At 41.0% G+C, this 15,290-nt stretch overlaps 1 protein-coding gene across 11 annotated transcripts in view; it reads right to left on the reverse strand.

Moving 5' to 3' along the window:
- Positions 1-15,290, reverse strand: part of LOC306854457 (period circadian protein homolog 2-like) — a 35,547-nt gene that overhangs the window by 6,119 nt on the left and 14,138 nt on the right. For 7 of the 11 annotated variants that reach the window (XM_079392461.1, XM_079392462.1, XM_079392458.1 and 4 more), the window contains 12 exons: positions 14,413-14,614; positions 13,168-13,219; positions 11,160-11,302; positions 10,639-10,717; positions 9,900-10,006; positions 9,441-9,594; positions 9,198-9,306; positions 8,642-8,812; positions 8,201-8,297; positions 7,950-8,085; positions 6,420-6,544; positions 6,107-6,307 (listed from right to left, as the gene is read on the reverse strand). In XM_079392461.1, coding sequence (XP_079248587.1) covers positions 6,107-6,307; positions 6,420-6,544; positions 7,950-8,085; positions 8,201-8,297; positions 8,642-8,812; positions 9,198-9,306; positions 9,441-9,594; positions 9,900-10,006; positions 10,639-10,717; positions 11,160-11,302; positions 13,168-13,219; positions 14,413-14,614 — 1,576 coding nt within the window. The remainder of the gene's footprint in view (positions 1-6,106; positions 6,308-6,419; positions 6,545-7,949; positions 8,086-8,200; positions 8,298-8,641; positions 8,813-9,197; positions 9,307-9,440; positions 9,595-9,899; positions 10,007-10,638; positions 10,718-11,159; positions 11,303-13,167; positions 13,220-14,412; positions 14,615-15,290) is intronic. The other 4 variants (XM_079392466.1, XM_079392463.1, XM_079392464.1 and 1 more) reach the window with 1 other exon arrangement.

Here is a 15,290-nt window from a genome sequence, read left to right on the forward strand (position 1 = left end):
ATATGCCTCTAAAGTCTAAAATATGAGGGCAAAAAATTCCCCTGTATGGGTTTTTCTCTTATATTTATATGATATACAGTAGTTAAGCAATATCACATGAGCAAGAGTGCTATTTTCCCCCCAAATATGCCTGCATGATTTTTTATGTGATCTTGATTTTATGCAACAGTTCAATAAACATGAAGTTATTGTGTTACAATTTAGACACAGTATTTTCTGTTTTTGTGCAATTTCTTGAATGCACAAACAAAGCTAAGCAGAACTGTTGTGTCTCTGACTCTGAGCAACATAGTTGTTTCATAACAAAATGAATGAAAGTATTTAATAATGAGAAAGAACCAAACTGCCTATTACAGCAGCACAGCTATGCAGATGATACCCAGGTTTACCTAGCTTTATCGCCTAATGACTTTATGACTTTAATAATTGCTTTGACATGGCTACTGAAACTAAATCAGCATATTATCATTTCAAAAACATTGCAAAAATTAGATGTTTTGTTTCCAGTCAAGACTTCTGAGAAACTTATTCATGCCTTGATCACCAGCAGGGTGGAGTAATGGACTACTGACCGGCCTTCCCAGAAAGACCATTAGACAGCTGCAGCTCATCGAGAATGCTGCTGCCAGGATTCTGACTGGAACCAGAAAATCTGAGCACATCACACCAGCCCTCGGGTCTTTAAACTGACTTCCAGTTACATTTAGGAACGATTTGAATGTATTGTTACTTGTTTATAAATCATTAAATGGCCTAGGATCACTAGGATCTTTAGTACATCAGAAATACCAAGGGTTCACTCAAAACAAGGGGAGTCCGATTTTAGCTATTATGCCAGCCGCAGTTGGAACCAGCTTCAAGAAGAGATCAGATGTGGTAAATTAATAGCCATATTTTAATCAATACTCAAAATACATTTGTTCACTGAATTTTATGTACGGTCTCATCATCTTCAATTCTTAACTGTTTTAATTCATTTTAAATCATTTTTCAAATTTTACTTCCTTGCTTTTATTGTTATGATTATTTTAATTCCTTTAATGTAATGCACTTTGAATTACCATTGTGTATGAAATGTGCTATATAATTAAACTTGCCTTGCCTAATTGAACAAATCAGGTAATCCATAGATTCAGTGACCCCATTCATAAAGACAGCAGTGTGTTTTGATCACAATTTCTACCGAGGTGTTCGGTTCGGTACGGGAGTAATTAGCTACGTCGCAATGTTGGAAATATTTCTGTTTTAAACCATGAAGGCGAGCCAATGGATATCACACACAAGCAATGTGCAAACTTTGCGCAAGAGTTATGCAAGTGAACGTGTTAATCTCAGTAAATTCACTATGCAGAAAGTGAAAGTAAAAACAGCATGACGGAGCAATAATGGAGCTTTCGGCATCTGACGCCACATGTTCTCACAGAACGACGAGAGACGAATCTACTTATGCTGATAACGCTATATAGCTAACTGTTTTCATTCATTCCCGTAATATTTCTAATATTACATAGTGGAAAAAAATGAGAAGAAACATATTTAGTTTTAAACAGGTTGTTTTTGAAAGTCGGTGCTTGAAATAAAAGCTTTTTATTTCATTGATTTATATTGATGACTGAAGTGTTAATATTTTAATCATAGACCTATAATTCAGAATCAGAATGAGCTTTATTGCCAGGTATGTTTACACATATGAGGAATTTGTTTTAGTGACAGAAGCTCCACAGTGCAACAGAATGACAGTGACAATACAAAACAAGACAGATGATAAAAAGAATAAAAAGAATAATATACAAATATACAAAATAGACAATGTACAAAATAGCAAAAAACACAATATATATTATAGACAATTATGTATGTACAGTTCCCTATCTGTCGGTCACTACGAGTTATGTCGTGACGACATAGGGGATTTACTTGGAAGCCCCAATCATCTCTGACTTAAGAGAAAACGCCAATGAAATTGGCTAGTGGATTTTGCATACCTGAGCCACTCCCCGTGCATACGGGTATAAAAGGGCGACAGGTGCATCCACTCATCCGATTTTTGCTTCGGAGCCGAGTGGATGAACGTGTTGATCTCCACAAAGCCATTCATCATCTGTCTGGAAGCTGTTCTGGTTGGCGTCACGGTGCGAACAGCGGTGTCCTGTCTGCAGCGATTTCCCTGGGCACTTCAACTGAAAGAGCAGATTTCCTAAAAGAGCAAATCATGGTCGGTTCACGTCTTTTTAAAGATGCTGTTCCGGCCGTGTCCTCTTGGTTGCGGTCGTTTCCTGTCCTCTGCCAACAGCCACGATCGGGCTGGAGGCGTGCACACCTCCCAGTCCCGAGCCCTCGCGGTGAGATGATTGGCTCCTCGACATGGGCTGTGGCTCGCGACCACGCCCTGCCCTGGTTCCTTTCTTCCCGAAAGTGCACGAGGAGCTAATGAAGTCGTGGACGGCCCCTTTTTACGGCCAGAAGCGGCGCGTCTGCCTCCTCCATCCTTGCTACCCTCGATGGCGGGGCGGCTAAGGGGGACGCTGACATTTCTCAGGTGGAGAGAGCGGTCGTGGTGCAATTGTGCCTGCGAAAGGCCGCCACTTGGAGGAATCGTCCGCGTCTCCCGTCCAAAGCCTATGGGCTGACGGCTGCTCTTGCGGCCAAAGCTTACAGAGCTGCGGGCCAGGCCACCCCTGCCCTGCATGCCACGGCTATCCTGCGAGTACACAAGCCAAGGCATTAAATGCATGAGGGTAGTACCAACCTGAGGTTGACGCAGGAACCTCAGGTTGCCCTACGGGCAATGGAAGTCACAGCGCAGTCCCTCGGGAAGGCGATGTCCACACACTTGTGGTCCAAGAGTGCCGTCTATGGCTCAGCCTGCTGAGAAGGGCGAAGTCGACAAAGTACACTTTCTCGACGCTCTCGTCTCCCAGGCTGGACTGTTCGGCGACACTGTCGAGGACTGTGCCCAGCAGTTCTCGGCAGTACTGCAGCAGACCGAGGCCGTCCAGCACATCTTGCCCCGGCGTGATGCACCGCTCCGCCGCAGGGCAAGCCCCAGTCTGCTGGTCGCTGTGGGCGCCCTTCTGTGTTTCCCTGAGCTGCTCCGCCTTGTGCTGGCGCGTCGAGCCTCTTGAAGGAGCGTGGCGCCCCCCGTGTTCCAGCTGGCCCAGATATCGTCCAAGGAGGCGATAAAACGGCCCTGACACAGGCAACCCGGAGATGTGGGAAGCTGCTCTATCTCAGGAGATGCGAGGTCAGCGCTGCTCCTTCCCCCGAAGGAGGGCTGGGGGAGAATCATTTCATTCTGTTCCGCCGCTGGCTCAAGGGCGCTACCCACATTGTCAAAAGAAAGAGCAATTTCCTTTTCCTCTGGGTTATCAGGTTCGCGGGTTGACAGTGTGCGACGCGCTGCCTCCTCACTCTCGACCGCGACCCATCTTGCCAGCGGCCAAGAGAGTGCGGTTCGGGGACGCAGTGCCTCCCCACGCACCTCTAGCCAGTCCCCTTTGGGACACAGGGAGTTCGGTAAGGATGCTTCAGAACGCGCTGCCTTCTGTACCATCCAGCCCTACTCCCCTGCGCTGCACCACCGCAGGTACGCCGATTGTGCCGTTGGAGGCCCTTGCACGGCATCTGGAAGCGTGGCTTGCGCTACCCAGCCCGTCTCGGTGGCTCGCGCGCACAATTCGACTCGGCTACGCGATTCAGTTCGCCAGGCGACCTCCCAAGTACAGCGGCGTTCTCGAGACCTCAGTGGTAGCTCGGAACGCCCCTGTCTTGTGCGAGGAGATTGCTGTCCTCCTGGCAAAGGATGCAATCTAGCCGGTCCCTCCAGCCGAGATGAGGCAGGGGCTTTACAGCCCTTACTTCATCGTACCCAAGAAAGGCGGTGGTCTTCGACCAATCCTGGATTGCGAGTCTTGAACCGGGGCCTGCACAGGCTCCCGTTCAAGATGTTGACGCACAGGCGCATGATCAGGTGCATCCAGCCCCAGGATTGGTTTGCAGCGATCGACCTGAAGGATGCTTACTTTCATGTTTTGATCCTTCCGCGACACAGACCGTTCCTACGGTTTGCGTTCGAGGGTCGGGCATGGCAGTACAAGGTCCTCCCCTTCGGGCTATCCCTGTCTTCACGAAGGTCGTAAAAGGCGCCCTTGCCCCGCTACGGGAAGTGGGCGTCAGGATCCTCAACTATCTCGACGACTGGCTCATTCTGGCCCAGTCCCGAGAGCAGTTGTGCAATCACAGGGAGCTGGTGTTACGGCACCTCAGCCAGTTGGGACTTCGGGTCAACTGGGAAAAGAGCAAGCTCTCCCCTGTGCAGAGAATCTCTTTTCTCGGTGTGGAGTTAGACTCGGTGAGTATGACGGCGCGCCTCACAGACGAGCGCGCCCAATCAGTGCTGAACTGCCTGAGTTCCTTCAGAGGCAGGACGGTGGTGCCACTGAAACAGTTTCAGAGGCTCCTGGGGCATATGGCATCCGCAGCTGCAGTCACGCCGCTCGGATTGCTTCATATGAGACCACTTCAGCACTGGTTGCACTCCCGAGTCCCGAGGTGGGCATGGCGCCGCGGTTCACTTCGGGTGAGTATCACACACGAGTGTCGCCACTCCTTCAGCCCCTGGACAGACCTTGCGTTTCTACGGGCCGGGGTGCCCTTAGAACAAGTGTCCCGGCATGTTGTTGTCACAACAGATGCCTCCAGCACGGGCTGGGGCGCTACATGCAACGGGCAGGCAGCCTCGGGGCTCTGGACGGGGCCTCGACTGATTTGGCACATCAATTGCCTGGAGCTGTTGGTAGTGCACCATGCCTTGCGGCAGTTTCGGCCACTGCTGCTAGGCAAGCATGTGTTGGTCCGTACGGACAACACTGCGGCTGTGTCGTACATCAACTCACATCGCTGTGCGCTGTCCACATTCCAGGGGAGCTCAATCGTGCGGCCGATGCTCTCTCACGACAGCTCCATCCCGAGACGATCCGGCTGATCTGGAGTCGATTCGGGGAAGCTCAGGTAGACCTGTTTGCTTCCCGCGAGTCCTCCCACTGCCATCTATATTCTCCCTGACCGAGGGGCCCCTCGGAACGGACGCACTGGCACACAGCCGGCCTCGGGGTTTACGCAAGTATGCATTTCCCCCAGTGAGCCTGTAATATAATATAATAATAATAATAATAATAATAGGCCTAATAAAATAAGAATGTAACAGGCCTACATTATAAATATCTTACTATTGCCAACAATTGATATTTTTGACAATATCTCTGGCTATCGTCAATACAAGATCATCGTCTTTCGACGTAACCCAGCAAGGGGAGGTTATCGTGGGGCCTTACGCAGTGCGTGCCCGTCCGCTAACGTTACGCCACTGGAAAACAGCACATTGTCTGTTACGTCGTTTGGGCTGCCTTGTTGAGCGCAGTGGAACTGAGAACATTATATTTCACACACTTTAAGCTGTCTTATTTTCCAGATGTAATATGATTAGTTCAACGAATTGAATCGCTCGGTTTGTATTGCGTACTAAACCGAAAACCTCGTACCGAACGGTTCAATACGAGTACGTGTATCGTTACACCCCTACTTTCTTTGCATATTTGCTTTGTAAACACTGGGTACTTCCGCCTACATTACACATGACCTTTCCAAACTTTCCATGTGTGAGGTTGAGCTAGTGCAAGACAAGCATTTGTGGTTAAAAAGTATATACTATTTTTCTTTTCTTTTTTTTTTTAGAAAATGACTGATCGTTTTGCTAGAGAAGACCCTTAGTCTTCGGCTGGGATCGTGCGTTAAAGCTGCACTGAAACTGCAATTTAGACCTTTAACCTGTTGGCCACCACTGAAGTCCACTATATGGAGAAAAATTCTGGAATGTTTCCCTCTAAAACCTTATTTGGGTGAGTAAATTATCAGGAAATTGTTATTCTGGAAATTAACTAATTCATTAATGAATGAGTCATTCAGTCATTCATTCAAATGAGAAATTAAGTAAGTGACTGTGTTTATAAATGGGTTATTAATCATTGGCTCACTTGATTCTTAACGAATTAATGTGTTAAATCAACAGCCTTATTATTTTGTGATAATGTGTATTATGCGTCGGTACCTGATTCTGGCTGTGTTTTTTTGTCTCCCACATGTACAACTGTGCTGCTGCAGGAACACTGAGAAACTACACTGTCTGCTTTGCTGGGCAGATCCAAAGGAGGTAAAGGCCCTTCGACAACACAACTTGGGGCAAGACCTGATGGAAGCTTTTCATTGGTCTTTATAGACATAGAAGATGGTGCTGCCATACCTAGAGATTCTAAAAATACATGCAAAAAATTGCAAACAGGGACTGAAAGAAGTATCTTTGTTTGATATCTATCAAAATATTGCCTTCCACAATTGTTAAATAAAACTAAAATAAAACTTACCATCAGTTTGCTGTAGACTGGCATCAGAGGAGATTTTGTCCTCATCCGAATTTGAGGAGGTTGTGTTTGAGGAGAACTGATGCTTTCGTTTTACTGTGTTTGGGATGTTACAGCTCTCCAAATATCTGTGACATACACAATTCACTAATCCATACATATTCAAACAATACCATACTTATGTCTGACATAGAGCTGGATTACGAGAGATTAACCAATTCAGAATTTAAATAAAATATTTATTTTTCATGCTGCATGTCATAGATTGACAACTGTAATTAAATATGGAATTGAATCTGAAAATGCAGTGATTGACAGTGATAACCATGGCAATGGAGGGATAAAAAAATCTGATACTTTAGCCTCATTCAGGCTGTCAGCCCAAATCTGATTTTTGTGCATATCCGATTGGAATCTGATCTAAAGCCTTGTTCAGATGGTCAGCTCAAATACCATTTTTGTGCATATCCGATTTGAATGTAGTGTTTACATGAAAGCTAAATAAAGTGATCGGGCTGATTGTGTCTCGCAACTTCTCAAATCCGATTTGTGTGTCCAGTAGCGCTCTTTCGTTTTTCTAAATATCTGCATTGGTTTCTATGGCAATGCCGTTGCATTGTTATGCCTACGCTAAAACAATAACAGCAATAGAGTTTGCAATACAGATGTTGTCTTATATGACATGTTAACATGCAGCCATCGTGCTGGATTATTACATTTTTGGGTGCGACTTCATTCTGTGCTGCCATCTCCGCTGGTTTCAAAACTCAAAAAAGTGTATATACTGAAACAGACTGAAACGGACTTCTAGGAATGTGATTTGAATAGGATTTCAAATCACAAATGAATGTAGCTCGAAACAGATTTGCAAAATTCGGATTTCATGTAGTTCATTGCTGTTTAGAATATCTAAATATGATCGAATTTGCACAAACATCGGATTTGGGCTGACCGTCTGAACAAGGCTTATGTCAGTAGTTCTTAATCCTGGTTCTGGGAACCCCCTGCTCTGCACATTTTGCATATCTCCCTTTCATCACCTGATTTAGATCATCAGCTCGTTAGGAGAGAGCTCCATTAACTGAACTGTGTCAAATAAGGCAGGTATACAAAATGTGCAGAGAGGTGTGTCCCTAGCACCAGGATTAAGAACCACTGTTCTGTGTCAGAAAAAATCTGTGCATTAAGTCTTGGCGTGTAAATGCAAACCGATACCCCTGGCACTTGTTCTATGTAATGTGTTTCTTTGTTTTTCTTTGTTGTTGCAACAACTACAAATTGAACCTTTTGTATAATTTTCATATTTTTTAATCTTTCATGTTTTTACATTTTTAGCTTTAAGTAAATATTATTTTATTTTTTCCCTTTGTGTTAATTTTGTAAAAAGCAGTAAGGTGTTTCTATGTTTTAACAAGTGTTGATTTTACACAATCGGTATGTACTTTGTAACAACAGCTGCTCTATCCAGATCACGTCTTACAGGGAGCAGAAAAAAAAACTGCAAATGGAAAAAGATCTTTTTCACACACACACCTGATGACACTGTCTTGACAGCTGATTTGCTGGTATGAGTACATTGCATGGTCTTTGAGTTCCTCCATTGTGGCAGGTCCATCTCTGACCAGCAGTGCAGAGTCTTTCTGCTTTACAACAGGGGACCTGAACCCTGCTAAAGACACTTAGTAAATACGCAAACATACAATCACATTAACAATATAATATGTAACACAGACGTACCCTGCTGTACTATACACACAGACACTAACATACACACATATACTTACTGTCCAAATACTTTTTCTGTTCTGCTTTGGAAGAGGAGCCTTGCTGCTCCTGAGCTTTCAACATGTGAACCCCTTTACAAATCTCCTGAAATGACCTCTGAAAAACAAGTTTGTAGATGATGTAGTGTGGTTTGAGTACTGTTGTACTGAACAAAAAATATATGTTAAACAGTGCACAGGAGAACAGCATTTGGAGAGGAAAAAAAATCTATAAAATAATAATAATAATATTATCAACAATAAAAATATATATCAATAATTTTGTCTGATGAAAGGGTTTTAGCGCTCCATTTAATAACACCCCACTGTAATAAATGTGTTAAATGAAAAGTTAGCATAAAGCATCTGGTTCTTACAGAAAAAAATGATATTTTGGAAATACTGTTATTAAATGAGTGCAGTTTCTGATATAAGTATGTGCACGCTGAGAAGGAGAATTACCGGTTTGCTTTTGCCTTCCTCCTTACTGGTATTTCTGTTGATCCTGTTCCCAACGTTTGCTGTGTTTCCATTTCCATTACTGTCACTAGAGGATGCTATGCTCAGCAGGTGCTCATGAGAACCATTGCTGCCATGACTGCCATAACCACTTGACCCCATACTGTGGACCGGCTACAAGACAGAAATTTACACTGTCTATTTCATTGATGACTTTAAACTGAAATTAGCAACTAGTTCTGCCAACAGTCGTGTCACATTCTCCACATTCTCCACAAACACTCTTTGGCATAATGTGGAATTTGTAGTTGATGTGTTGAGGATTGAACCTTTTGTATAACACATCAACTACAAATTCCACATTATGCCAAAGAGTGTTTGTGGAGAATGTGACACGATCTGTGGAACTTTAAACCTGATCAAATATACCCTGCTAAAAATGCACTACTTTTACATCATTCATACAAATGCTCATGGACAGCATCATTTCTTGCAGTATGCTGCTAGTGAGTGAAAAGTGTGCATGCGTTTTTGTGTCTTCAAAATAGGGAGATTTCACCTGTAGAAGCAGTCTGTGAATCTGTTCAGTAATTTCCTGTATATCTGAATCTATGATCTTTTCCTCTGTGAAAGCTGGAGTTGAAAACACATCTTCATTCATCGGACCCCTGCACGTAGATACAGAAACCATATGTCAAAAAGAATATAAAAAAAGAAAAGTGTATTATATCTACCTTTGTCTACATCAGATAGTAACAAAAGACTGTTACAAATATATACATAAGCACTGGCGAAAACTCACATGCGAACTTTGTGTTGTCCAATAACAAAGGACACCTTGCGGCTCCATGGGTTCACAAAGCTACACCAGCTTGTGTCTAGAGTAACATATTCTCCATTTCTCACACAGAATCGGATTGAGGACTGATCAGATGGCTGCCCAACATACTGCAGAACTGTAGCGGAGAGACAATTAGGAAAGCAAGGACAATACTGGATGTGATTGCCTGAAGGCAGCATAATTCCAGTAATAGGTTTCAAGTTTATTTTGTCTTTATTAGTAGTACATAATGTATCAACAATATATTGACAGTATATAACTTTATATTGAATTTGTATAGCACAACATGACAAAATTGTGTGTTAAAAGGAGGATTTGCCTGCCTGAGTGTCAGGGTCCCCCTGGTGAATCACCAAGATTAGAACATTTTAACAAAATAAACACTTCAGATTGTGTTTGTGTATGAATTTGTATCCTTACTTTTCCGGTGCACAGCCAGCATTATAGGTCTGTCACTGGGATGCAGGTGTAACAAAAAAGATGTCCCAATCAAGTCCTGAGGCAGAAATCCTAACAGAGGCACTGCCCTGCAAAGTATGCAAGTATAAAGTATGCTTTTAAATTTTATCATTTAGTTGGTCTTTATTTCCCAAAGTAAATTTTGTTGCAGTATTTAGACAAAGCTGAGGGGATAACACATTGTCTAAATAGATTTGTTCTAATAACAGATATTCCAAAATAAATGCCACACTGTTAAACATTTTGGAGTGAAATTACAGTATATTCCAGGTTAATAATTGCATTACTTTCACAGTAATTTCACAGTGGGACTTCTCTTGTATCTAACTGCACTCTTAGAAATGTCTTGTAGACAAACGGCATCATACTGTGTTTCTACAGTGTTCTACAGTGTTTCTCAGCAGTTGCTTCACTATTGTGAAAGATCCACCTACAAACATGAATATGAAATAAATTGTTGATTAATCTTCAAGCTAAATAATGCTAAAATGAAATACATGTAAATGCTAAGAAGAGTTCGACTAATTTAAAGTCAGACAATTAGCTTACTTCATATTCTAGCTTGTCATCATTAAAACAAATGTTCTCATTTGTCACACTTCTGACATGACTAGATCGGAAGCTTGAATATGAATATACAAGGTCCAAGATCCCAAGCAAATTCTAATCACTAATCACCATTATGCTCACGGACACAAACCTTTCATCAACATCTTGAAACACACAGTTTGGTGTGTGTGTTGTGGTGAAGATTCTCTTATCAGGTGGAATTCTTGGTGCTGCAAATTAGAAAATAAATATATCAAAAGACACAACGGCAACACTTTATTTTACGGTTACATCTATTAGTTGCTTATTAGCATGCATATTACTAGAATATTAGCCATGTATTAGTGCTAATTAAGCACATATTAATGCCTTATTCTACATTACATTATAGACTGCATTTCGTTGCCCTGTACCTTACATATCTGTACCTTGTGCAATGACAATAAAATCTAATCTAATCTAATCTAATTACCTTATTCTACATCCATAATCCTACCCAATACCTAAATCTAACAACTACCTTACTAACTATTAATAAGCAGAAAATTAAGAATTTATTGAGGGAAAAGTCGTAGTTAATAGTTGCCTATTCTAAAGTGTGACTGACACGACCTATTTAGTTATCATAATAGCTTGAAGGACATAAGGGCAAGAGCAACTGTGTGTAATTACCTTCATATCCAGAGTGAACTCTCTCAGCCAGTATGAGGCAGCAGAAATGTTCCTCAGAGAGCTCTGAGTCTTGAACCTTCATCAAATATGGAGTCATCCTGAATGGATAGTACTGTAGATCTCCTTCCTTCTCTTTACCACCACTACACAAACAAACAAACAAACAAACACAAAAGCATATTAAAAGAATTTCAAACCTAGTCTTGCGTCACCAGACTTTTAACTAACAGCATAATGACTTGAACTGTTAATGAATTTAGCAGCCCAATTAAATATGAATCATTTGATTGACATGTAAACAACAACAGTTTTTTTCACCAGATATTTAGGGGCTTTAGAAATCCTCTTTTTAATCTCTTATTGTAGCAGTAACTTGAATGTCAAATTCTGTTTCCTGGTGGATTAATAAAAAAATTGTGCATTCGAACTCTTAAAGGCAGGGTGGGAGATTTGGTTAAAAAAAAATTGTTTTGTTATGCTGGTTGAAAGTCTCTTCACACCCCGATAGCAATCACTAAGTTAAGTGGACTAAATTTATTTCTGTCATGACAAGTCTCGGAGGGATTGGCATGGTAATGTACATAACACTGTTAATGTATTTGGTCTTGGCGGAATAGATCTGCTACAATTCTGCTGCTGCAGCAGAGAAAGTACAGAGACTTGCTATTGCCAATACACCCACGACATGCTGCTCTGAGCATGTAAGAAATACTGCTGCTGCAAATATAAAATATATGAATATAACATTGATATTGCTATTTATTGTTCCTGATGTTCGTTAACCTTGAGTGGTTTGAAAGGCGCCTTAAATATGAATGTATATTAATGTATTATTATTATTATGAATAACCCCCTTAGCATACATGATCACCCCGTAGCAGATCTATACAGGTGGAGCTGGGGAAGGTGAAGGGTTTCTGAAGCACACTGCAACTGCTACCACAAGTAATAGAAAAGTATTTGAATGTTGAGCAGCAAGCTCATTGGCTGCTGATACAAGAGAAAACCTGTGCCATGCATACAGCTGATCCATAGGTCCAAAATGTTACAGTTTGACCACATTAGTCCATAAAACATTCCTCCAGAACTCCACAGGTATATCCATTTTAATGTTAGCATGTTCAAATTGGCTTTGTATGTTTTTCTGTTCAGCAAGATGTGCCGACATGAATGCAACAGTTGTTTAGTGTTCTTCTTATACTCTGCATTGAAATGTTTCTCCTCCTTTCATCTGGGCATCTTGCAAGTCTTTGGCAGTAAACTGAGGATTTTTTCAGTTACTCTGATCAAACATTTTATTCCCCTTGATGATGTTGTGTTTTTTCTTGTGATGATGTCATTATGTCAGATTGAGTTAAACCTATCGGACTGCACCACCTAGAGTTTCTTGCCAGAATTTGGGATTTATACTGTATGTATTATATGTATCATCTGTGAAAGGCATAAGACCATAAAATGTTTGTCCAATCAAAACGTTCGGCATGATACGTCATCAGTGTGTTCCAGTGAGAATGAAAGGCTCTATTATTGTAATATTATGCGCTTTGTACTGTAATATTTTCTCACCGGTGAATGAGACATGAGGTAATCTGACAGTGTTGCATTCAACCCTCCACCAACGCCATCTCTCAAAGTGTTGCTGATTAGCCTCTGTTCTGCCTGTGCACATTCATGTGTTTTGGAGGAGACGTGGCTTTGCAGAGTGATTATGCAGGGAGGATGTGATCTTATAGCTTGCTATTGCTAGCCTTTTCAAAATCGCCTACCCTACCTTTAAGTAATATACTAGCCAGTCAATCATACTGAAATATTATTGTCCAAAACTTGTCAGCCAGAGTGTGCAATATGCATTAGACAGTCAATAGCCTGTCACTATTTCAAATTTACCGGACTACATCTATGCTTGTAAGATAGCTACTAAATAAATGGTAGTGTGAAATGATACTTTTGCACTTACAGTTATGAACACGTAACGTAAATGTGTGTTTGTATAATAGTGCTTTCTGACCTGATTCGACAGAAGAAGGATTTCTCCTGCATGAACTCAGTCGATGATGAGTCTGAAAAACAGCGAAAGAGATGAACGTGAACAAAAATAATGCAAGATGTAGAGAGATAGAGAGAGAGTAAATAAATGAGGAAACCTCCTTCAACCTGTTTCTTCAAAGACAAAACCATACACTGTATAGAGCAGGGTTCCTCAAATCTTACCCTGGAGGTCCAATCTGCTGCAGAGTTTAGCTCCAACCCTGATCAAACTCACCTACCTGTGATTTTCTAATGATCTTGAAGACTCTGATTAGCAGCTCAGGTGTGTTTGATTAGGGTTAGAGCTAAACTCTGCAGGAATGGTCCAGATTTGAGGACCCCTGGTATAGAGTCACAATTTGTTCAAAACAGTTTTGTTATATCGAGTTATCCTTTTAATCAGACACTTTTTGGCCTCAGACCAAATGTTGTAATGTTGTGAATATTTTAAATCAGAGCTGGGGTGCATTTCCGAAAAGCACTGCTAGCCAACAATTTCAAGTTCCATCGTTACCAACACAGGTAAATGATTCAGTGTTTCCCGAAACCACAGTTTAAACAAATATTCGCAAACAGCTGTAAGCTGTTCCAACTTACATGGTTGGAACTACACTACAGCTCTCGACCTGTGGTTAGAAGCATAGTTGTTGTTAGTATGACTTGGACTTAAATAGATAATGCATTTGAGCAAAATAAGCAAGCTAAAATGCAGTGCATTCTATATTGTATATACATATATTTCAATCTATAAGTTATACTTATTATCGGATTGGTGTAGCCAGTGACTATTAAAATATAAGTGATCACTGTTGTCTATTGGGCAGGCAAGGAGGAATCTTTGAACTTATAGAAACCTTTTTGAAGAACAAAACAAGCTATAATTTTTAACGTACTTATGTGCTTGTTTTTTTTGTCTTTACTTAAAGTAATGTGTCGTTAGCAGGTTAATAAGGTATATATATATATATATATATATATATATATATATATATATATATATATATATATATATATATATATATATATATATTCAAATCTGACCAGTACTAGTACAGGCTCAGTATTGGCCAATATACAGAGTTTCAGGTATCAGAATTAGATCTGTAAAGGAAAAATAAATTTTCATACAGCCCTAGTAAACAGGCATATTTTTGAATGGGAGTACATGTATAGTTGGAAATATGTTTCAATAAATCAGTTCAGTGCACTGTGCATGTAGACTGACCTGTTCCGGTGCACATGCTCCAAGATGGAAGTCTGTATGGAGCTGTAAAACTGTAGAACACACTGACGTCACGAGGTGTCAGAAACTCCACAAACTTTCTGTCTTTGAACTCATCTTTTCTGCAGTTCAGAATTCTTGCAGCCTGTTCAGAAATGTACATGATTTTTCCCGTGACCAGGGACACCGCAACTGCAAAAATATCCTTTGGACACAAAAACACCAGTTTTTAGACATTGCTTTTACAGTATGTTCGTCTCTCACAAAATGAGCTTAGGAACTGAGCTGTGTCCAGGTGCAAGTCCAGTCCAGCAAGTCTAGCATATATAACCTATATATATAGTCAGGTCTGGAAGTATTCGGACACTGACTGAGTTTTTGTGCTTTTGCCTTTATATATTAAAATGAACATTTAATAATTAAAAATGATTTTAACATTTAATATTAAAAACTTAATTTTAAAAATGAACATTTTATTTATGATTATATTTATTTGTCCATTTGACCATATGCACGGAGCGCTATTTAGAACTTCCGGATAAAGATAAGCCATCTCGTAATCTTTCGGTGAAGCTCAGTTTATATGTGCTATATATAAGTAGAGACTCTCACAGAAAGCTCCCCTGCCTCATTCTTATCAGAAACTGAGAAACAAAATAATCGCAACACCGTAAATAATGATAGCGGAATTAACATAAAGTTTTATGTTATTAAAGAACATATCATTTTAATCCCAGGAAAGTACCCAGTCACGTAACTGTATATTTAAATGCTGACAAATAAACACTATCATAACTGTTTAGGCAGTTAGGCTAATCTCTTAAACGATATCGTAATGGTTTTCTCAATAATCAATATTTTACCTTAGGGGGAAGTTGTGG

Source organism: Barbus barbus (genome assembly GCF_936440315.1).
Source record: "Barbus barbus genome assembly, chromosome: 34".
NCBI classification, from domain to species: Eukaryota; Metazoa; Chordata; class Actinopteri; order Cypriniformes; family Cyprinidae; genus Barbus; species Barbus barbus.